At 43.6% G+C, this 24,782-nt stretch overlaps 1 protein-coding gene across 1 annotated transcript; it reads left to right on the forward strand.

Moving 5' to 3' along the window:
* The first annotated feature begins 202 nt into the window (after positions 1-202).
* Positions 203-24,782, forward strand: FAM81B (family with sequence similarity 81 member B). Its single transcript, XM_056325003.1, has 8 exons — positions 203-237; positions 2,675-2,918; positions 6,613-6,731; positions 12,116-12,245; positions 15,808-15,914; positions 19,702-19,837; positions 22,068-22,263; positions 24,676-24,782. Exons 1-8 carry the CDS (start codon positions 203-205, stop codon positions 24,780-24,782), a joined length of 1,074 nt encoding a protein of 357 aa, XP_056180978.1.

The raw sequence follows: 24,782 nt of genomic DNA on the forward strand, positions 1-24,782 counted from the left end.
ACCTCAAATTTGCATTAGATTAGAAGGCCACTGAGGTTTGTAGCAGAAGTTAATTTCTGCAAATGACAGATCTGCATCTTTGGTAAATCTCCCAGTACCGACAGAGGGTTGAGGGTGTTTTATCACCCTGATTATGCATACAACCCTTCAAACTGACACAAGGTGACAGAGGGTAGAGGGTGATGACAGAGCCAGCGTCATAATGAGGAAGAAGATATTTATGGAAGCTGATGCAAGGTAGGTATCTCCTGTGCTCTTGGGCGTTTGTGTTTAGAGATGCACTAGGAGCTGGTGGGGGTCCAGCCGGCTGGCAGGGGCTTCCAGGCCAGTGATATGAAAAGGCTTGGAAGCCCCCCAGGTTTGGGTGCTGGCTCTGACAGGCATCCTGCAGGCTTCATCACTTCATGAGGGGCTTGAGACAGTAATCATGACAGCAAAACTTCTCTTTAGCCTGATCAGTAGCTGCTGGTTTCAGGGTTTTTTGTGGTTGTTTTTTTTTTTTCCTTTTGCTGCCTCCTCCGCCCTCTCTCCATGGCATCCCCCCAACCCCCCACTGCTGATCTTGATGCAAAAATGGAACTAAGTGGCTGGAGGCAGAAAAAGGGAGCAGAGGAAAGAGCAGGAGAGAGGGATGGGAGAGCAAACTGAGCAATGACCCATCTCTTCTGGTCACCAGAGTCACTGGACCAGCTCAGCAACTCATGAGGGTCCAAGGGGAATTCAGGAGGAAACTGTCTGCAAGGCGGGTGAAAAGGCAGAAAGGGTAAGGGGAATAAAGCTTCAGAGATCACGCATTTAAGTTCTTTGCACCTCCTCAGCAGGGCTCTGGCTCAGATCGAGCCATTGCTCTTGCATTGCCGTACGCCAGCAGAGCCGTGGTGCATGCAGCTGGCTGCATGCATAAAAATGCAGCGTAGTAAGACTTCTTTCTGACTTACCTAAGAGTGCTTTGAGCTAAGGTGTCCTGTTCCACATGTACTATGGTCTACAGTCATGGACATAGATGAGTGAGGTAAGACTGTGTAACTTCTCAAGCTGCTGTAACCAGACCTTGAGCCTAAGTCTTGAGACTGACTGTGGAGGGGTAAGCTGTACACCAGTGGACTTCACTGAACTTACATTCCCATGCAACCATTTTCCTCTAAAATAGTGTCTTTTTTTTTTTTTTTTTTAAATGAAGTTTTGTAAGAAACGAGATGCTTGTGAAAACTGAAGGGGGAAAAATAGATTGTGGAGGCACTTAATTTTCAACTAGTGACTTCTGGCTGTCACAAGTAGAAAAGAGCTCACACAGCCTCAACTGGTCATTTTGATATTTGTTTTTTACCAAGAAGAGATTGAAATTAAGCATTGAGATCTTGTGGGTACTTCATGGCTGCCGAAGGTTATGTTTATTTTAAAACCTTAATTGCACAGACAAATGTAAAGTAGCTCCTGGTGCACACAGACATAAGCCAGTTGCAGAACATCATTACAACCCATATGGCTGTAAAATTTGCTGCAGAGCATCCTTCGGCGCACTTCAGTCATTAAACTGTCATCTTTGCATTTTGTGTATTGATCGAGTGTGGTAGCTGAACTCTCTTCTCTTCGCCTTTCTTTTTTAAAAAATTATTTTTACATCAGAACCTTTATTTATAGCAGTCTAAAAGCAGAGAGCAAGAGAAAATGTGTATGACTTCTTTCCCGTATGACTAACTGTGTATTTTTCTTCATCATTAAGCTACAGGGTTTAGCTAAACTGAGTGATGAAAGGGTACTTCATATAGCATTGAGAGCATAAAAAATATGCCATTCAGGTTAAACTAAGATATAAAACAAACTTCATTTTCTGAATAACTTGCAAACCTAAAGTTCTGCAGTAACTAAATCTCTCTCACAAAAAAGTAATCACTGACTAGTTTCCCTCAAGCTCCAGATTGTGCCTGTCTAAATTGAGCTTCATTCTGTACCTGCCACTTTCAAATCCTTGCAACATCTTTCCTCTCTTCTATATTTATAAGCAGTTCCACTGAGCGTATTTGAGCCCCTGGCTCAGTCCTCTGGGTTTCAGCAGGCAAGTGGGGAGGGGGGTATCTGTAAGAAAACTATTAGGCTATCAGGCGTCTTTCCAGTGGGTAGATGTAAATAATACAAAGGAAAACCAAACTCTAGCACTGCTGTACTTGGCATCAGCTGTCCTTTCGCCCTCTTGGCCGGGGGGTGTTCCTGGGGACGCTCTGCACGAGCATTGCCACATCCATGGAGGTGTTTTTGGAGGTGGTCACTGGATGTATTAATTTTTGCCTTTATTTGAAATTACATAGGAAAAGCGTAAAATAAGGATTTCAATGGTGACATATTATCCAAGTACCTCAAAGCCTCTGAAAATAAACCCAGGCCCTTAAGCTGTATGTGTTTTGCTTAACAGCTGCAAAAAAGTCATTTACATCTCCATAACTGTTAGTGGGACCAATGCCCAAATGTTAGCCATGTGTGGAGAGGTTGTTATTAATAATGGTATTGCAGAGATATGTAAGCAATGCATGGGAGCATCAAAGCCCCTGGTAGGAAAGACAGTCTGGACAACTGGGGCTGAGACTGGTCTCACTGTGGACAGGAGACTGCCAACACTCACATCCCTCAGCTCGCTTGCCATGACTGGTGTGACACCCGGGTTTTTTGGTGTTCACAGGAAAGACCCTTCCCCTCCTCCTTGCCCTGGAGACAGGGCTTGCCAGCTGGAAGAGCGGTTATCCAGCCAGGAGAGGACCACAGCTTTCCTTCTCCATCAGACTTTCCGAATCAAAGACAACATCGTCTCCTGCCTCCAGGGAAGCAAAGGTTATCAGCATGGGGAGACTGCTGCCCGGCAGCTGCTGGAAAATCACGTCCAGACCATTACGAGCATTGTTAAAAAGCTCAGCCAGGACATTGAGGTAATACGTGCTGAGGAGCATTTCCCTGCTTTAGTGATGCAGCTCTAGCCCGTGGTCCATTCAGCACTAATATTGGCTTCAGGAGCAGAAAAATACTCAACCTGACCACTATCTTTTAGTCAAATTCTGTTTTTTTCTGGTATAGTGGCACTTGCAGTTACTTGTTGAAAACAGAAGGGAGGGGTCTAGGGAAAGTAAAGAGGAAAAAAAAAAAAAAAAGGAAAGCAAAATGAATTTAAAAGCAGATTAAGAGTTTTGGTCATGTTTTGATTCAAAGTTTCAGATTCTATTTGCTCTCAGTTTTGTTCGAGTGCAGGAGATTGAGTTTGAGGGAAATAAGAAGCATGCTGTATTTTCATCTCATGTGTAATATCAAGGCTCGGTTTTGGGTTTACCCCTTAGTTTTGCCAGTGCAGATGTTCTACTACTTTATATAAACTTCTGCATGCAGACATAATCCAATATTCCTGAAGCTTTTCACAAAGCTCAGTGCAGACTAGAATGAAGGTTCAGGTTCATGTTTTATTTTGAGTTTACTGATGGTTCTGTGCTGGAAATGCATGGGATGCCCTTGTTCCGGCTAAATACCTTTGATTATTTGCTCTTTTTTGTCAAATTTATATGTGAAATTTACCAACACCTTCTTTGGGCAGAGATGTAAAGTACAAAAATATCCTGAAATAGACTTCTCCAGGAATTGGTTTTGTTCTCTGAAGTGTTAAATGTCTTACAAATACCACTAAATTCACAATATGTTTTGTTTTTCATGTACTTGGAGAAGTATTTGATCTTCTGCACCTTTATCTTAAGAAATAGGTGGTCGTGGCTCACCTGAAATTAATCTGAATACAAACGAGGGTCTGCGTTCATTTCATGCTGATTTTATTTTCAATTTTATTTTCAAGATTTTGATACTATGGTGATACATGCTATAAACCCACTTATTTTAGATCATCCAATTCCTCTAACCCTACTCAGATCAAGTCTGTACAGGACTGTTTTGCTAGAAAAATGCCTAAGATGCTATTAGCACCTAATTCTGGTCTTTTCCCTTGGTTGGAAATGACTCTTCTCTAGGTCCTAATCTCAGGTGCGTGTTTTCTTTGCGTACTTTGGTGGTGAGGATTTGATAAAGGTAGAGCAGCGACAGCACAGAAAACAGCACAGTGGGACATGTCAATCAAAGCCACTACAGAATTCGTGGAGGTTTGGGGAATCGCTCCTGGCACGCAGCAAATGAGGCCGGTTGGGCAATGTTGATTTCTCAAGCATTTTAAAAAAAACAAAAAAACCAGATCCACCAGGAAACATGACTCACTCGTACTCCAAATCTTCCCCAAAGCAGGAAGAACATCCTTCAAAAAAGCCTGCTCTGGGGAAAAGGCTGGCATGCTGTTGCCATCAGGAATGAAGCCAAGCCCCAGTACGCACATGCTTCTGCCAGAGCCAGAAAAATGCCCCCGCTGCCCCCACATCAGGGATGTCAAATCAACCAGTGCCAGGTGCAAAATGACCAGTCCCTTGACAAAGACATCCTTCACCATCCCAGGACAGGATTGCAAACTGCACGAGAAAAACATCAATACTAAAAACCTCAGGGCAGAGGGGAGGCGTGCCTGGCATCACCTCTGGTAACAACTGTGAGCAGCCATGCCTCAGCCCAGGGCTTGCACACAGGCCAAGGGGTGACCACCAGCTGCAAGGATGGCATGGTGCACATGGCTCTCCTTTGCCCGGGGGGGAGGGGGGGGTGAACTGTGGGGTGGGAGCACTGTTAGGAGCCTGGGGAGCTAGATGGAGTAGAAGAATATTGATTTCCCTCAATAAACAGGAGGCTGCTGCTTTCCATCCTAAGGAACAAGTGTCTCACGCTGCTTTTGCCAGTGAGGGAGCGGTGGTCCCATGCAATGCCTCTGTCTTTGCAGACTTGTGGCATCAGACTTGCATTGCCATGTACACTGCCAAAAGCACACTTGAGTTGTGCAGTGTATTCAACCCTTTGAGAAAATTATTTCCTGACGCAGAGCAGAAATAGTGATGTCCAGTGTGCTCAGTATTTCAGTTATCCACACTCCGCGTGCAGGGAGGCCAGGATTATTCAGGAATAACTGCATAAATGACAGACTTGAATTATGTTTTACTTCAGAGTTATTACAGCTTTCTGCACTCACCTGTGCCCCACTTTTGATGGATGCCAAAGAGCCTCACTTTTGCTGGAGAAGTGGGATGGTGGTGCTGCACGGGGACTCAGCAGGAGGGGTATTTGCACATGCTACCGCACCTCCCCTGCGTGCAGCAGCCTGGGAGATGTTTGCCCAGACTCCGATTGCAGGGGCACATCTGCAGGGGAACAGGCTCAGACACCACATCCAGACACACGAACTTGGGGCACCAGCACAAACCTGCTGAAACCCAGCCAGACTGCCCCTGTGCCCTCCCACAGCCCCGGTACTGGGACGAGCCTGTGTGACCCACAGGGCGGGCAAACCCATCTGCAACAACTTTGCCAAACTTCAAGCATTCTGTGGTTTAAATTTCCCCTGATATTTGTCCTTTCCTATATCATTAAAAACACACACACAAAAAAAACCCAAATCGGGAAAATTTCAAACAAAAAGCCAATAAAAGCCACTCTTCTAGCACAAATAGGGTATTTGCCTAAAAAGGTTACAGCAGTGCTTAGACCAGGTGAAGTGCTGTGTAGTGCTGAATTACACTGAAGTATCAGCCCCAGGCCTCTTCTTTCAGCCTGGGAAGTAAAATTGGGAGGTTTTAGCAATCATTCCCCTGTTCCGCTCTGTATCTGTGAAAGGTTACAGAAGCTGCACAAGGGCTTGCTAAAATTAATGCTTGTGACACATTCAGATACCATCAGGATGAGCCACTTCAGAAAAGCCTACAGGGCAATTACTCCTTCCATCTTTAGATCAGACTTTTAATTCTGTGCAATAAATCAGATATCAGGCCACATACCGAGCAACAAGGGTAAAACAAGACATTAAAGAGCTGCTTATACTGACACACACATCCTTGCTCAGGGCTGGGTGGGTACATCTGTAATGCGCTTTACCAGCAGGGTCCGTGCCTTCACTGGAGCCAAAACCTGCCCTGCACAGGCCTATGTGCATTAAAAACATCTTTTTACTTTGCCAGGTGAGGTGCATTAGCTTGGACTAAGCATTCGTGCATTTGCAGCGTGGGCAGCCTCTGCTCGGGGCAGAGATTCTGCAGCCATCTCTGCTCTGCCTTGCCCACCCTGCAAAGCCTTGCTGTGATGCCCTCAGGTTGCTGCAAAACACTCAGCTTAGCTATTGACTCGCTCCTCGAAACACTTGGTATCCTCTGTTGAAAAAAGAGACTGACTTTAAAAAAACAGTATGTTATTTATTAAGGGCTGTGCTGTACTGCAGACATTTGAGGGGGAGAATAAAATTGATTTCCCCATGTTTCCATTTCCTACTTCTTGTGTGCTAGACTTTTCAACATAGAGCAGATTTTTAAAGGCAAAAATGGACATATTATTTATGCAGATAAAGGTTTTTGAGAAAAATACACTGTTACTTTCTCCAAGAAAGAAACAGAAGCTTTCAGACCTGCTGCTGTAAGTGGTGCTTTCAAACCCAATTTTTAAATGGAAAAAAAAAAAAATCCAAAGCAGAAAACCAAAAGTGCATTAATGGTCTTGAATTTACAGGTTTTGGAGAGGCAAATAAGGACAAGGGATGGTGTCGCAGTAGAAACTAATTTTGCGGTTCAGAGTCTGGACTATAAATACATCCAAGGTCTTGGAGACCTGCGAGGAAGAGTGGCAAGGTAAGGAATGCATCACGGCCCTCATTTTCATCTCTGCTAGTCAATTTGTGCAGAGCAGATTCAGAGTGGGCATAAATGTACTTCGCACTCATTTTATGTCTCCATTTTAGTGCCAGATCTGTGCTTTCACGCTCTCCATGTTAGAAAATTATCAAGCCAGGGAAAAATAACTATATTTTCCTGTTTCATTCTTCATCACACACTTAACATTTTGGGGATTTTTTTCCTTCTCCAGTCTGGCTAGACTCCAGTGGTTGTTTCCTCCTACTTAAACTCTCCTGTTGTTTCAGTAAAATCTTTTCTTCCTGTCTTGGAAAGTAGGTCTCGTTGAGCAAACAATTTCCTTTGGTGAGATTATGAGTTTTCATTGGTACAAGTAATTGCATGTATGTAACAGGTGGAGTTCCATGGGGCACTTCGAAACACAAAATATTATGATTAAAGAAAGACGAAGTGAAACTCTGCTATGTAGTATCAAGAGAGCACATGGATTAGGAACTGTCTGAACTGATATATTCAAAAATGTAATCATTATGGCATGTTCCTAGTGCATTTTTTTCCTCCAGAGGCCAGTCATATGCTTCTGATGCTGACATTTGTGGATAACACAAAAATTGGTCAAGTGAGGACAAGGTGGTCATAGAGAATAACTAGGAATATTAGCAATGTGGGCTGGTTGAGAAAAATGTACTTCATAAACCCAGTGAGAGACTGTTTCACAAGTGAGAAGTTTGGGGAATACAGCAGGTAAATAACTCACCGTGAGCTCTTACAACAATGCGGCATCAGAAATGCCAGGAGTGTGGTCTCGGGCAAAAGAAGCAGGGGACCAATAAACAGGGGGTGTATTTTAGCTCTACACGTCGCACAGAGATTGAAACCAGAATACTGTGCTGAGCCCAGAGTCCCCTTTATGAAGTTAAAAACGTGTTATGGTGTAAAGGAGAGCCAGGAATGTGATGGTAGAACGAGGAAAAATTCTGCCTGACAGAAGTATACATCTATGTATAGTTTATAGAAAAAAATAAATCCAGAGATGTATTCATTCCCATGTATAACTACCAGGAGAGAAAGGAAAACAATCATAGGATACTGAAGGACTCCAGACTATTGCAGACACCCAAAAATCCAAAATCAGATGCTGAAGCCAACACATTCAAAGTTGGCAGGAAAAAGATGGATTTTTTTTTTAATCCTGTGGCTGATTAGCATTGGCACAAAATGATCCTTCCTGCAAGTCTCCTGATGTTTTCAAATTCAGGTTGGCAGGCTCTCTGGATGATATGCTTTTAGCAAACCTGTAACATTTGATGGGTGAAGTGTATTGCTTCACTTTTCCTGGTGTTTTCCTAGGTGAGATCCTTCCCTTCATCAGCTGCACGGGGGCTTGCTCCCAGCTACTGTGCTTCAGTGATTGCCTGCAGCAGAGAAAAGCAAAAGCACTTGGGGAAATCAGGAAAACAGGGTAACTGTGGGGGAAAAAAATGACCAGTCCACTTCTACTTGCATAAAGAAAAAAAAAATACAAACAAACCAAGAAACTGGAGGTCAAGTGCTCGTGGAGGTCCACAACACTTTTTACGGGGTCCCGCTTTCTCTTCCTTTCTTGCCGATTTTTCAGGTGCACTGGCTGGCCTTTTCCACAGGTAGAAGGAAGGGTCCCAAAACACATATTGCACATAAAAACCTATTCTGAGGGCACCAAAGTCATTATCTTAGCATGCTGGAAACTAAGTCCTTAGACCTTATTTATTTTTAAGGTGAGAAAAAGGGAAAATGACAGGTTTTCAAGCTTCGTCAAAACCTGCTGGTATTGCAGAGCCAGATCTGGTGTGTTAGCAGCATTTCAACAGCAATAATATAATGCAGTTTTATGCAAATGATTGTCGTTAAGCTAAAGCATAGTATAGTTTTATGTGATTCATGAATCATCAGCACTTTCATGTTTTTCTTTCTGTGGAAGTTCCCCTCTGGAAATACCAGTCCTCAACTGGGTGCCTGCCCCCAGGGTCGTGGCTGAGGGGTGAGCCAAAATTGACATAACAGAGGACTGCCATTACAGTGATGATTAATATTGTGATTTTTCACTTTTCTTTGCTCTTGAGTTTCAGGATTTAAAATTGCTATGTGTGTTAAGTAGAGCCCAGGCTTGCTGGAGACAAATGCATGTGTTCATATCGTTTACGTTTATTGAATTTATAGATATCTTCCAAATGCAAACTTACGATGACAGTTTTCCTCTTGATTTGTACCCTAACCTTAATCCAAGAGTATTTGGGATGAAATGAACCTTAAATGGAGTCACTGCTCTTTCTCACAGCCAATGATTCATCCTCCTGTATTCTGCCATGTGTAAAGGATTAATACAATTAGCTCTTCTAATTCAAGTTGTGTCTATTCTTTTACTCTGTCTTTCCCTGAAAAATGGATGGAGAGCTTTTGCCAGCCACTGGGGTGGTTGTCCATTAATGCTTGGACCTTTTGACTACATTTCTACACCATGTAAACATTTATGTGTCAAGTAGGAGTGATCTTCGAAAAAACACAGCCTCCAGCATCTCCTGTATAGTGGCATTCCCATTAAATTAACTATATATTTTATTTATATCTTACTCTTCACAAGAATTCCTTTGGGCATGGGAATATGTATTATAGTAATAAGAATTAGGTAATCGACTGTAAAATAAACTACACTTCTGATAAATATTAATTCATTCTCTTCAGCCTCACCAACAAAAGAATAAATGAATGCACAAATGAATAAATAATGAACTTTTCACAGATGGTTATATTGTACTTATTTTTCTTGTGAGCATTTTGTTGCTTGGAGGGTAAGTCCAACATAGCACTAGACAATCAAAAGCCCTGGTGCATGCCCATGAAGTTACTTGACCCTTCATAAAATGCAGTAATTTGGCAAGTACAGCAGCCCAATACATACTGTTCCTTCCATGAATTTGGAGGATAAAGCTCCTTGAACATATAGCAGGTAGCTATATTCCTGTCTCTAATTAAAGCCTTTGATACAACCATCAGAGGCTTTTATTTCTTTTAATTTTTAATTTATATGCAAATCTCATAGGAGCACACTTTCTGTACTGTTCCCAGTCCATCTGCATGGCTGCCTGTGCACTCTCCAGCCTCTGTTTTGTACAGCTGGAAAGCCATGATCTCACTGCAAGCTGCAGAATGTCTCCTACATGAAATACCAAATTAGAGCAAGATTTAAGCAAGTTCCAAGTATCCCCACTCTTTTCGGGACTCAATCTGCCGAACTGCAATAATGCATTTAACTAATTTGCATGTAATAATGATATTATGTGCAGGGAAAAGAGATCTGAGCAGACGTGGAGACATAAGGCACATCAGTGGTGCTGGGAGTCTTTGCAAAGCTTGCCACATCTGGTGTTCCCCAGGCAGGGCTCTCACCCCTCAGGCTATGCAGTAATGCAGGTGTAGTTGCATTAACCCCATGCTGCAAGCCTAGTTTTCAAGCTTTTTGGATCCCGTCGTCAAATCCTCTGTTTTAAAGTATTCTCATAGAATATTCAGGTTTCTTTTCTTGTTACGGAAGTTATGTCTTCTTACTGCCACAGATCCATTAACCTTCATCTTTCTCACACTCTGCAACCCCTTGCAAAGCCTTGCAGTTGTTGCCTTGGGGTGGGATTTTCCTAAGGGAGTGATAAGCCAGGATCTCTCCGATCTCTGTTGAAAGAGCTGGTCTACTTGTGGGTGCAGTCAGTCAGCAACCTTGCACCTCAACAGCGGCTTTGTGTCATTTGTGCTCGTGTGCCTCCACATTCGCAACCAGCACAAGAAGCCCCCAGCCCACTGCAGTGCTGCTTGTCCCCTGTCCTGATGGGGACCTTCCAACCCCCAGGACCATGGTCCTCCACCACCCTCCCTCGCTGGCTCCTAGCTTCTTTTCTAGCTTTGCAGGGGGAGAAGCTGTGGTGGCAGTCGGCTCCGAAGCAGCATCCTCCCTTTCCATGTTCACACATCCATGTTCACCTTTGCAGCTATTTTGTACTTGTTTTCCAAATCAATGGTTTCTTTGATCGAAGTTCTGGCCTTTGTACAAAGCCTCTATTACCTGAAGTAACTTTATTAAAAAAAAAAATGTCCTTCATCTACAAGCTCTGTAGGTGTATCACAATATCTAAGCATCATCAGGAGATGACGAAAAACTGGTCTATTTAAACTGTCAAAATTTCTCTTTAGATCCTTTACCTGTCAACAGCACCAGCTGTATTCAGTGGTGGTGCTTTGGAGGATAATTTCTCTGGCATTGTAAAACTTACCTGTTTTCTTCACACAACTTTTATTCTGTTATTTATAAGAAATTGTGCACTGCTTTGTGCCTGTAAGGTATTTTTTCCCCCACTCTTGTTCTAAGTACTACCAGCACTGGGGCAGGCAGTCACTTCTGGGGCAACAGTGTGAAGGTGGGGTGCAGGAGGGGAAGCCTGTGTCTCTTTGCTCACGTCAAGCATCTATATAATGTTATATGTATATTTACATAGACACAGAAGAAAATCTTCTTGATCAAATTAAAAAAATATATTTTTAATATATATTTACCTCTATACTGATACTATACATACACGATGTGTGTGTGTGGAAATGGAGAGAGATTTATAGATTTATAGATATATACACACACGTGAAAAACAGGGGCTGAAACAGCCATTCCTTCCACCTGGCGAGAGTAGCTCGTTGAGTGTTATTCAGTGCCTGTGCTGCTCAGTTCATGCTGCCGCCCTCAAATCATTTATTTGTTAATTTTAAATGTGACAAGATATTTTGCGGAACGCAACTGCAAGCATTTAAATAGCAAATGACAAATGCTTCTTACAAAACAGCAAGGTTTTTTGCTGTAAAAGTGATCTTCCCCAACACCTGGGTCCAGCCAGCAGAGGCTGCAGGCTGGGTTGGGGCAGCAGGATGCCATCTCTCCTGGTAAGCACCCAAAAGTTGGGGGTGCTCAGAGTTCAGACTGGACTCCTAATTTATGCGTCAGATTTGATTTATTGAGATCGCAGAGCGGAATTTAGGGGGGACCCAGTCTGGCAGGGTGAGCTGTGGATGGGTCCTGCAGACCCCCTGGAGCCCATGGGCATCACTGCTGCAGTGGAGGGCATCCCTCCAGCTGCCTCCTGCTTCCTCACCGTAGTTCCAGCAGCATTGTAACGGGCAGTAACGTCTGGGAGCAGACGGGGGTCAGGGTTGTTGCAGTGGGGTGTCTCTGCCTATTTTGCCACTTGCCAGGGTGGTCCTGGGGCGATGGATTTGAGCTGGCAGCAGCGCATGGAGACCGGCACCTGCCTTCAGCCACTCTCCAGTGCCCCCTGCACAGGCTTTCGTCTCTGGTTTGACCACAGGTGTGAGGCAAGCATTGCGAAGCTGTCAGAAGACATCAGAATCATCAGGTGTGAGGCCCAGAAGACTGATAAAGAGATTTATGGCCTTCACTCTGCCCTCAAAACTTGTGTTGGCGATTTTGAGAAGAAGGTGAGTAGAGAAGCGTCCAGTGCAATATCTGGTGAGTGGTGACTATGCACACATAGATACAGCTTCTTTTCCTAACTGCTGACCAATATTGAAGACTGATATAGTATTTATTAAATATGTCAGGATTTTTAATAAAAAAATAAGTTTTCCATGATACTATAGAATCATAGAATACTTTGGGTTGGAGGGAACCTTTGAAGGTCATGTAGTCCAACCCCACTGCAATGGGCAGGGACACCTTCCACTAGATCAGGCTGCTCTCAGCCCCATCCAACCTGTCCTTGAATGTTTCCAGGGACAGGGCATCCACAGCTGCTCTGGGCAACCTGTGCCAGTGCCTCACCACCCTCTTTATATCTAGTCTGAATCTACCTTCTTTTAGTTTAAAACCATTAACCCTTGTCCTGTCACTACATGTCCTTCTAAAATGTCCCTCTCCAGCTTTCTTGTAGGCTCCCTTTAGGTACTAAAAGGCCACTGTAAGGTCTTCCCTGAGCCTTCTCTTTTCTAGGCTGAGCAAGCCCAGCTCCCTCAGCCTGTCTCCATAGGGGAGGTGCTCCAGCCCTCTGAGCATCTCCATGGCCTCCTCTGGACATGCTCCAACAGGTCCATGTCTTTCCTGTGCTGAGGACCCCAGAGCTGGATGCAGCGCTGCAGCGGGGGTCTCACCAGAGCAGAGTAGAGCAGCAGAACCCCCCTCCTTGACCTGCCAGTCTTGCTGCTGGTGATGCAGCCCAGGACACGGTTGGCTTTCTGGGCTGCGAGCGCACGTTGCCGGCTCACGTCCAGCTGTTCATCCCCCAGCACCCCCAAGTCCTTCTGGGCAGGGCTGCCCGCAACCCCTTCACCCCCAGCCTGTACTGGTACCGGGGGCTGCCTGACCCAGAGGCAGGACCTTGCACTTGGCCCTGTTGAACCTCATGAAGTTCACATGTGCCCACTTCTCCAGCTTGTCCAGGTCCCTCAGGCATGCCAACCGCACGACTCTGCTTGGTGTCATCTGCAAACTTGCCGAGGGTGGTGTGCTCCATCCCACTATGTCACTGATGAAGGCTTAAAACAGTCCCAGTCCCTTGAGGGACACTACTCATCACTGGTGTCCACCTGGTAGTGGTGTTTATAATAGATGTAAGTTAATAACAGATAATAAAAATATTCTAAGATATAGGGATCCTCAGATCATAAATGGCCCATTACGGTTTCTCAGTATCATTTATATTTGAGGGTGTCTGGAAATTTCAGTTGCAGACACTTTGGCACTAAAAAGATCATCTAAATTCACTCTTTTTTTCTTTAATTTTTAGGGTGGTGGCAGGGAGGCATCTAATAGCATATATCTAATTCCATATTAATTTTGGTAGTGCTTCAAAGGCTTTTGAAACTGTAACACTGAAAAAGTTGTGGAAAATGGTGTTTTTTTCTGTGTGGTGGGGTTTTTTTCTCCATGGAGTGCATAAGCCAACAGTGGATGTAGGTGGCCTTTGCATGTGAGAGGTTCGCTATGCTCAGTAGTGGTTTTGAAGCCTCTAGCAGGATTGGGAGCATTAACAGTAATATTTTACAATCCAGGTGTACCAGAAAATTCAGTTTTCTAAACCTGCAGCATGACGGCTTTCTGCTCCTGCTCCAAACTAGACGTCACCTGTGCCTGCCAGGATTGAGCAGATGTGGGACATGCAATTTCTCATGCACTCTGTTATTGCATATAATCTCATTACCATATTTTGAATGCATCTTCTGTTGCACAGGGCACAATGCCAGTTGTCATGTACCTTGCCTACCCAAGGCCCTCTTCTCCAAGGAAAAATCACTCATGACAGAACTTAAACAAAGATATTTACCTGGAATTCTGTTAAAAGGCACTGTTTGGACATCTGTGCACTTGAATACCTATGAAAAATGTTCTTCTGTACCTGGAAGCAGGGAAGGGAAGTCTGTGTTACTTGCATGAAACAGTACACAAATTCATGTGAAAATAAGTCAGGGTAGACATGGAGCAGGATGCAGAAGGAACTGCCTCAGCTGAAAAGGGAAAGAATTGCTCTCAAGTGACTGTAGGAGACAAGAAAGGAAAGAATTTCTGAAAAGAAAATTTTCTTCTGTTGCTGTAAAGGAAGGAGGTACCAACACATTATGAGTCTTCAGTGGCACCTTTTTGACGTCGATGTGCCATGGTTACCAAGCATGTGGTGGCATCTACTTGCCGGGATTTTTTTGGTACTCATTAGGTATAAAAACTTCTGGGATTTTATATAAGATTTTATAAAATCTGCTGGGTTTTCACATCTGCTTTAATTCATCAAATAACCAGGGGTAGGCAGGCTGAATCCATCATCCCTTGCATCAGACTGCTCTTCAAGATCAAGTGTTTACCTGCAGCAGCAGGTAACGTAACCCAGGCTGCACAGGGAAAACCCTTGGATGGTGAGGGGTCACACGAGAAATGGGTTTCTGGTGGCTGCCAGTCTCCTGAGTCACTCACATGCCATCTTCCAGAGGCACATGGACTTCTAGCTTCTCTTGAAATAGTGGATGCAGTTGCTGGAGCATCCACGGTGTTTCCAAACCACTCCAGTGTGCTGTATCACCAATGTGTCGGGAGCCCTGGGCATCACATTTTCACACCAACTGTGATGTGCAGAGCCAGGTGTCTGCAGGTGATGGGCAGGCAGCTCAGGGCCCTGGCTTGCCAGGCCCTCCAAAGACTGAAATTGCAACTCTTAGATGGGGTATTTCCACCTTTTCCTGCCCATAGACCCCAATGTGATCAGGCCACTGCTGCCAAGGCCACGAGCACTTGCATGTCCATTCCTGCAGGACACGGGGTGCTTGGCTTCACCTCGCAGGTCCACCTTGTTCTCTGCATCCCAACTGAGGGCTCTCAGCCTGCTGGTTGCATTGGTGAAGCAATCTATTTTCCCCTCACCCCAACAATGAATGATCCTGTGAAAGGGGCATCTCCAAGCAAAAGAAGTCTGAGAGAGCATTAGGTACCTGGGAAGTCCCACAGCCTAGAGACCCTGGGGCTGTGCAGAGCTGGGGCTGTGCACCCCAACACAGATGCGGCAGTGGGGGCAGACACTTTGAACAGGGTCCCCCAGGTACCATCTGGGTGCTGCAGCCACCAGATCATCTGTTAGTGCTGGAGAGTTTCTCTTTGCTCTTCTTGGGATGCCATTAGGTGTTGGGCAGCCAACACTTTGCAACATGCATGCGCTTTCATGGATTTACCCCTCGGTTTCTGCCACTGATGGGGAGATCTGAGTGGTGCCCGATGCTCTGTTCAAACCACGTGAGTGTTGCTTACCCCTGCATCTAATTGCGAAGCCTGCATCTAAAAAGACATTTGACTTCAGAATGTCTTACAGCCTTGGTGACTCTGAGCTCAAGTCTTCAGTCTTTACTGAATACTGAATGAAATTACTTGTGAGAAAGGTTCATTTTTGTGTAGTTGTACCTTGATGTTAGTTGGTTTTTTCCATGCTTGCAATTATAATGCATATTTAAATGTAAGTGCTCGTAGTCTGGCTCATAAAGGCTTTCTCTGCTGAATTCTCATTAGGTAATGCAGCTATTAGGCAAGATAGAGACTTCCAACTCTGATCAAAGCTCGAATTTAAAGACAGTCCAGGGAGAACAACATCACAAATTGCAACTTCTGGATTTCAAGTAGGTGATGGAGAGTTTTTCATTATGATAATTCATCTTGAGTGCTTTAGTGTGATGAACAGGTTGCCATGAAAGAGCAAAACAAACCCATTAATTAACATGCATTCAAAACACTAAGAGACAGTTAATGAAGATCTATGCCATAAAATAATGAAAATACATAACAAAAGTATATTGTCTTGCAAGCTAATTGTTAAAATGGGGCACTAAATGCCATCCTGTAAGAAGAAAGGTATGAAACCAATTAACTTTCCATACTGAAAAAGAAGGCACCAAATACAAAGACTATTTACCATTATAACTGGGGCTAATTTGTGACTTGCCTAATGTGCAGAACAAGACATCTGCTTTAGGCACTTGCAGACTGTCAGCTCATTTCAAAGACAGGCACCCAGGGCAAGGGTGCTGGTGACAAAGAAAGGTGGGCAGAAGGCTGAAGTAGCTGCACAGCCACATGTGCTCACAGATTTGTGACTGGTTCCTTACTTACCTAGTACATTTTTCCTATTCTGGCTGCAGAAGTATTTTTAGAGTGTCATTTTAATCTTGGTGAGTTCTAGAGAGGAGGGAGCTCCAGGGAATGATGCAATGAACAAAAGCATCTGGCATCCATATCAAGAACAATGCAAAACAGCCCAGCAATGAATAGCAGAGCCAGCACAAATAATTTAAAATCTAATTATAATAATCCTGCAATAATGATATTTCAAAGGCAATAGTTCCACTCCTTAAAATGGTGAAGTATTGAATAAAGATTTATTTTAATTAAGATTTTATCTGAATTGTATTCAGAAGTAAAAATTGGCTTGAACTTTAAACAGAAGAAGGTTCTTATCAAGAGAACAGGAAAAAGAATCGGTGTGAATGGGGAAATAATAGCAATTAATTAAAACCGGAAAAAGGGAAGAAGGAATAGGGAGGCAGAGAGCAGTGGATGATGGAGATCAAGATGATATGAAAGGGACAAGGAATGAAAACAAAATAAGAGGGACGAAGGAATGGTACAACACCAGAAAAGAAAGAAATTGGAAAACTGAATTGAAGTAAATGCTGAGTTTCTCAAAAGTTAATGAAACCTTACTGCCACTGTCAGCAGAAACAGGAAGCTTGAAAAAAGTTGACTTTCCAAACACTGAGAAGTGCTGGCTTTGTGTATTTAACATAAAATAAAAAATACGCATTTACTAAACATTGAGATTTTATTCTAGTTAATATAAAATTTAATTAAAATGGCATGCCCTTTTGGGGAATGTCTGTCTCCTTTTATATTTCTCCTTTATAAGTCTACCAGATTTATGTATTCTTTTTATAGAGCTGAAATAAAATTTAACTTCTGGAACAGACTGGAGCTTCCGCATAAATCTTGGCATGTTTAAATCATCTTTAAAGCCCAGAGTTACCTTGTCAGTTGACATGCAGCTGTCTGGGACCTAGTCATCTTTGACTGCAGTCTGGCAGTTGTACTGTAAATGTACAAACTGATAATGTTACCAGAAAAAAAATTTTAAAAAAGATTAATTTTAAGTGTATTTCATGGGAGTTGTGCCTTGCTCAGAAATATAGCCCTTCGCAGGGAAGCGATGCTTATCTCTCAGGGTTGGTTAAGTTGGAGTAGCTGCATTCTACCACAGAAAGTCAATTCAGTCGGCAAAAGATCAGTTTTCACATGTGAAGGTTTGTTGTAGCTCTCCTGGAGTATGTTTTTATTAATTATCCACAAGCGTCCCCTTATTAATATTTCAGGGCTTTGCTGGGCCAAAGACTATGGCAAATCATCTGCCCCTGGAGCCTTGCTGCTGCTAGATGTATTTTTGTAAGCTACATGTAGGAGGGATGCTAATCGAAGGAAGTTTAAAATAAAATAAAACATGTTGGTGTTTTATTATTAATAAGAAGTCATTAATGTTAAATCACCATCATCATCATCTCGCCATTGTCAAGTGTGTCCCTTGAGATGGGCCCCAGCCGCCTTTGTCCTCCTCAGCAGAGCCACGTGCTGGCTGTGGTTCACAGGATTTGCATCCCAGAAAGACTGTTGTGATCATTTGGTCTGGACCACACAGGCAGTGTAACCTCACGGTACTGCTAGTGTGGTTCACAGCAGTCATTTTCAGTATTTGTTAAATAATTTTAAATAAAATTAATTATTTCTGCAGTTCTCCCCCTTCCCCCCGAGGCAAGCCAAATCTTATTCTGTTGTCTAAACGCAGTTTCAAGTAATTAATTTTTAGATTTAAGTATTTCCTTCTTCCTCCTTTTCCAGCATCAGGGAAACTGAAGCAATGTCAAACGCCACTTGCCAGCTACGCAAAATTTGGGTTGGAGCCCTTGAACAAACCTGATCATCAATTCTGTCACCCGTCATTAACTCATATTCACCCATTAAATGATATTCCCCAAAGCTGTTCAGTAATCCTAACACAAACGATGGCAAGAGACCTTGGTTTTATGCCTGATGGATTGAAATATCCTGATTACACATATAGATATGAAAGTGTAGTCATCATTGGTGGTCTCTATCATCAGCATGCTCTCACAGTATGCTTTTATTTCCTCGTGAACAAAGATGAGTGCTTCAGGAAGCAAACTCTGTGTGCGTGTTCAGAGTAGGACTACAAATGACAAACTCTATATGAAAACAACATGTTTGTCTCATGAAAAGTCAAATCGTAGAACTACTAAAATGAGTGATAGTGATAAAGTGACCTAACAGGCTGCTTATATAGAAGATCTTGAAATTACACGGTCTGTAGCAAACGGCAGTAACATACCACTTAGAGAGATTTTGCTATCATTAGTGTTTTTTATCACATTTACAGTAACTGTTGATGGTAATTATCACTTCATTAGACTGATACAGAGCTGTTATCAATCACTCTGTATAAAAAATACTTTAACTCAAACATCATTTTGAAAAGGGATACTAAATATTAGAAGTGCTGTAAGCATTAGGTCTGGTTATAAAATTCTGCTCCTTACCTGTTGGTTTGTATCCTACGTGAGGCCCAAACAAATTTTAAGCAATCATTGTTTGCATTCAAGTATGTGTTAGAAATGAATACAATTACATTAATTTTTTTCATGACAGTCCTACAATCGGGTCATATGCACAAGCATGAAAATTTGTATATATGACTACAGCTTGGACCTAAGTTCATCTCTTGTCATGGTTCATGCTGTAAATTACATGTTTCAGCACAAGAAAATCAAAATCGAAACCATACAGCTCCCTTTAACTTGACATTTTTCAGATTTGACCCAAGCAGCATGTTTTTTCAGCACTCTTGCCTGTGGTTCCCTGTCTTCTCCAGGTGCTGCTTGCTCTGTCCTGGGTGGGCTTTCACATTTCTATCCACCTACTGCCTCAAAGACAACTCTGTATTCTCTTTTTGGGTTAGTTATACACTTTTTTTTTATCATTATGAACTTCATTTTCAGACCGCAAGTGGCTGCGCTGCTCTCCCTGATGCCCAGTGGTGTGGCTGACGTTCAGTGGGATAGTGCAGTTTCTTCATCTGCTTCAGAGTTAATTCAAATGGGAAATTAACATTTTTCAGCCCTCAGATATTTTCCTAAAGTAGACCACAATACATAAATCACATTTTGGCATGTAGGTACAACCTCCAAGGTAAGGATTAATAAAATAATTGAGCTTAGGGCTTGTTAGGAAGAAAACTATTGAGGAGATTTGGAGTAATTTAAGCAATTTACTCAAGTGACTCAGGACTCCTCCATAACACTGACTAAGCCTCAGTCTTGTTACTAAAAAAAATACTCATAATTTTAGGTTGACAAGTATTGTAAGTGACTTCAGGGATCAGATACAGACTCATCGGAAGTGGACAGAGGCGCAGCAGGCACGCTCTGAAGAAGATCAAGCACAGCACAGGCATCAGCTGCTTAACTTGGTGAAGGAGAGACTGGTAAGAAACTGGCAGTGGAGGCACTGGGGTGGCCCACATCCCTGCCAGCAGTGGGAGCAAGAAGCACTGGTCCCATCACCTTCATCCCGGCAGGCACCAAATAACGCACACAAAGCCCGAGGTCTAGCACAGAACCAGCTGCCTTGGGATGCAGCCAGCAAAGTGATGAGTTACAGAAATCAGGTGATCACAGGTTAATTTATTTTGGAAGGGATAGCTGGAAATTCATAAGGCTCAACATCTCGCTCAAACCGGGCCAACAACAAAGTCACAGCTTGAGCTTCGTCCAAGTGATTCTTGTTTCTGAGGATGGAATGCTCCGGGCATCCCAGGAAATAAACTCTTCCCTGATTAAGGCACAATTTCACATCTGTGTAACCCTGATATACCTGACCATGGCATTTTCCTGTCCCAAGGTGAGCATCGGTGCCACCACTGACCAGCCAGTTGCACTCACTGACAAGCTCAGAAAAGGAAGGGAGGGTCTGTGCAGATCCTGCCTGGCTTTAAATATAGGCAAACCCTCACCATCCTGCGGTCGGTACATTAAAACGCAGCTTTTTTCGGTTCCACAGCGGCAGTTAGCGCTTGGCATGGGACCAATGCCTTTTAATTAATTCCTTCACAGCTTTTAAAGCTTATCCTCCTTTGCTGTGTGCAGTTCCTTGCACTTCAGAGTTCAAAAGTGATCAAAACACGATCGTAATGTCTTAGAGCCAGGATGAAGGTTGCTGATCAAAGACCAGAATCAGAAGTTGCTTTGAACTAAAATGCTCTTTCCTGAACTTTAGTCTCCATTTATTCTGCCTGATGATGGTCTCTTCTACTCAATGCAACCAACACTTAGTGCAGCTAGGAAGATAATAAAAATACTTCCATCTTGTCAGCCTCTATCTTGAAGCTACTCTTTGAGTTCCCTCCCTCCACTAACAGCATTTGTGATTATTTTTGCATAAACCACACCAAGGTCTGCAGTTACTCTCCCTTAAGTGAGACTGCTGTGCCAAAAAAGACAGTGTTAACAGGAGTCGGAGCTTTCAAAGCACTCTTGAATAGGTTGAATAAGGAATGCATTTGTTTTTCCATGTATGCACAGACATGCACAGGGGCTTGCATGGCACTCCTCTGGAAGCACATCTCAGTCCTCCGGAGCTAAGGAAACCTCAGCACAAATACTGGAGAAAAGCAGCTGGGGATGAGCTTCCACCTGTGCCAGGAGGGCACTTGTCCCAGCTCAGCCGTGGGCCCTGCGGTGCAGGCAGCTGCCCTCGGCAGCGTCCCTGTCTGCGCTCTTCGGCTGGGCTGGGGGGATGCGCCTCCAGCACAGCCGGGGCTGGGGGCTGGTGGATCTGGCAGGCTGTGTGCTGGTGATGGAGCCGTTCTGGGTGTGCAGAGCAGCAGCTCGGTTGTTCCTGGAGCTGACTCACTCCAGCAGCCACCTGCGCTGCACAGCAATGTTTGTACACTCAGAGCATGTTCCACCGCCACGCTAAAACTCTGTTTGGGTTCAGACAGCTCTGCTGAGTGTGCAAACACCTTCCGTGGGAGGTAGAGCCATTGCCTTGGCCCCAGGACTCCCTTGGGCCTCAAGGGCTAAAGAAGGTCGGAGGATTTTGACCATACTGACCAGATTTGGAGTTGACCACTGGCCTCAGTGCAACTTGGAGACCGAGGAAGGGGTGGGCAGCCACACAGCTCAGGTTCGAGCATGCCTCAAGGAGGGGGAATTGTCTCCAAGAGCTGTGCTGTGCTCAGCAGTGGGAGAGAGCTGCTTGCCATCCCTCAGGCAGCTCTTACATGGCTCAGCCTCCTTATTTACACCAGCAGCTGAGCTGGGTTTACACCAGTGTTGCACCCCTTAGGTTGCAAAGCTTGGACTTGAGATGGGTGCATGAAAGCAACCTGAGATAGGTGGTTTGAGTTCCCAGTCTCCCATTGCAAAATCTAACAACAAACCAGTGGACTTAAATGAATGAATAAATAAAATAATAGTTTAAAAAGCACCTTTGCCCTGGCCCAGCCTCAGTTTCCCAGTTTATTTGGTTTGTTGGGGAAGAGAGGATTGATGCATCCTCCAGGGTACCAAATCTCACCTGCATTTATTGATTATTCATGTGCTGTCACACATGGGATTAGGAAGCAAGACCAATTAAATGCATGGTTTGGCAGGAGGCAGGTTAATGTGGGCATGTGTTTATATGTACTATAAACCTGTGTTATGTATTTAAAGGAAAGAGCAGAAAAAAGAGTAGAAGAAAAGCTCCTACTTCTGTCATTAAAGCTAGAACAAACATCTAAGCCACAGAAATATGAAAAGCAGTTGAACCAGATGAGAACTGATGAAAAAAACCTGCATGCAAGAATCACCAGGTTTGAAAGACAGATCTGGAAGGAGCTTGAGGAAATCCAGAATGAATACAGATCAGGTGAGGATGGGCTTCCATGCAATTTATTTTAAGAATAAATTTATATAGTAACTTGCTGTTTCAGAAAATACGTTACAGTAAAGACAGAGAGACATTAATATTACTATTTCTGTCTCCCAATCTGCAAAGACCGAGGTGTATGGGTTAGCACACTTGTCTTTGCAAACAGCATGACATTTGCACACAGGTTACTTTCTCTTCCTAAGAATCTCAGGGTAAGACCTTTTAAAAGGCAATTTCACAACCTGTTTTCCAGATTTTTTAAGAGCACCTATTTCTCCTGTTAGCCCCTAACCCTTGCTGGGAGGCACAAGTCATTCCGTTTTGCACAGATCCTGCTGCTGAGGGCGCGTTTGATGGTTTTCTACCATTTCCATCCTTTACTCTTGTTCTCAACCGACAGTAGCTGGAGAAAGGCATCTGGATGAGTCACAGCTTCCCGACACAGACCATACGTTGTGCAAGTGGAGAGGGAAGCAGTTAGATAACGCTGCTGAATGCACGGCAGCTGCTTCCTGGGGCAGTCACAGCAATGCTCCCACAGAGCATGAACTGCTTTACCGATCTGAGATGATTCTGGCCTTTCAACTTTCAGCAGCAATTAGGAAGGCTTTCACCTGGCACTGAGCACGCGGCCTTCCCAAGGCAGGTTTCACCTACTGTAACCTGCCCTATGTCACTCAGACGTAGCTGCTGTGGTACCCTCCACTCGCAGCTGATCGTGGAAACACAGTGGACACATCAGTTTCCCCCAAAAAATCACTCAGCCCTCTCTTCATGAGAACAGATGGCTGAAAATCATCACACAAGGGCTTCACATCTTACATGTTCTCACTTGAAACTCAAGCGTCTGGCTCTCATCTTCCAAGCTGTCTGTGATTGAGGGCCCCAGCTCTTCAGCTCCAGTTCCTTCATCCTCTGCAACCACCTACAAGCTCTGCTCCAAGGCTGTAGCAAACCAAGCTCTAAATTAGTTAAAGTCTTTGCGCAGCTTTGACACAGGAAGGCCTGGTTGTCTACGAGACCATCTGAGTGAGCACAGGACGGCATCTTAAAGAAAGCTGTGGCTAAGAAATGTCAGTATAGAAAATGCCGGTGCTGAGAGGAGAGAGTCCTTAATTTCAAATTCCTGCCTGCAGAAATTAACAACAGAGTAAATCTGTTTATACCAAACTTTGGCCATGCTTGTGTTCAAATTCAAGTCCAAGGATTGCTCTTCCCCGTGGCATTCCTCCGGCAGGGGCTGACCCCAAAAGCGGGGAAAGAGGCCACTGAAGAGGTGCAGAGCAGCTTGAAGGGCACAGAGGCAGCCTCTAGACTGTCTCAGCAGCTGTTTGTGCTTCAGCACAGATTGGCATCTTGGAAATCAGAGACATGTCTGGAATTTATAAAATTCTATGCAGCAATTTGGTTGAACACTATCTAGACTGTAGCAGTAACAAAATTAAACCATATTAAACAACCGTTGCAAAAAGAAAAACATGTCATCAGCTGCCATGTTACAATTAGCAGTTTAAGAACAAAAAATAAAAAGAGGAAGAGAATTAATTTTACTCCACTGTTAGGCTGCTTGCTTGCTAATAAGTTAACACGTGACATGCTTGGACAAATGTGAAGAACTACTACTTCATAATTTGAAAGTTATTGCAACCTGGAAACAGCTAGGTAACAGCAGCTTACAATTCTACTTTTCCAGTCTATATTTAATAATATTTGACTGTACAGTGGTGCCACAAAGATGTATCAGGTGCTTTGTATTTCTGTTTTGGAAAAAAGCGTGTCTGCATATTGCCATCTCTCTCTTTTTATACACCTGTGTACAGCTGCACAAGCACATAGCCAGTGATGCTGAGCTCCTGTTCTCCCAGAATTGCATAAAAACCCAGCACCTGATTCAGATTAAGGGTAACTCTTACAGCTGCTACAACTCCAGGATACCCATGGCACCAACCTTGCTATCTGGTAGGCGGGCTGCAGCAGTGTCAGTATCCCATAGGAATACAGAGTCTTTGATTCAAAATAAGGACTGCAGACTTAAAAAAACACCAGACCAGATAAAACAAACCCAATGCTCAATGGGAAAAAAAAAATGCTTTAAAAGCTAACAATACCCTTGGTTTTAAAGACAGTATTTTCTTTCCTTCACACCGCAAATCTGATGTCAATTGCAATTTACTGCTATGCATAATCATGCTTGGTATTGTTCAATGTATTGGAAGATACAAGTCCTATAGCAAGGAGCTTGCAACCCAAGCTGCTCAGGCATGCCTGTAGTATTCAATAAAATGCTGAAATAGATTTGATGTGCTCTGTATTAAATGTGGGTCAGAAACCTTTGCAAAGAAAAAGAAAGCTCTTTTAATGTGTTGAAAGCGACCACTATTTGATGAATTCTTTCTATTCTTCTACCAGGATTTCAATCCATTCGCGAGTCTCTGGAGTTGCTCAAGCAGATACAGAACACAAAGCTGAAACTTGAAAAAAAGAAAATTCAGAAAGACATGAAAAAGAGACAATGA

The sequence above is a fragment of the Falco biarmicus genome, chromosome Z (genome assembly GCF_023638135.1).
Source record: "Falco biarmicus isolate bFalBia1 chromosome Z, bFalBia1.pri, whole genome shotgun sequence".
Classification (NCBI taxonomy): Eukaryota; Metazoa; Chordata; class Aves; order Falconiformes; family Falconidae; genus Falco; species Falco biarmicus.

Coding starts and splice junctions, on each gene's coding strand:
- FAM81B (XM_056325003.1), top strand. CDS start 203: ATGAGGAAGAAGATATTTATGGAAGCTGATGCAAG. Junction 238..2,674: donor TTTATGGAAGCTGATGCAAG/GTAGGTATCTCC, acceptor TGGTGTTCACAG/GAAAGACCCTTCCCCTCCTC. Junction 12,246..15,807: donor TTGGCGATTTTGAGAAGAAG/GTGAGTAGAGAA, acceptor AATTCTCATTAG/GTAATGCAGCTATTAGGCAA.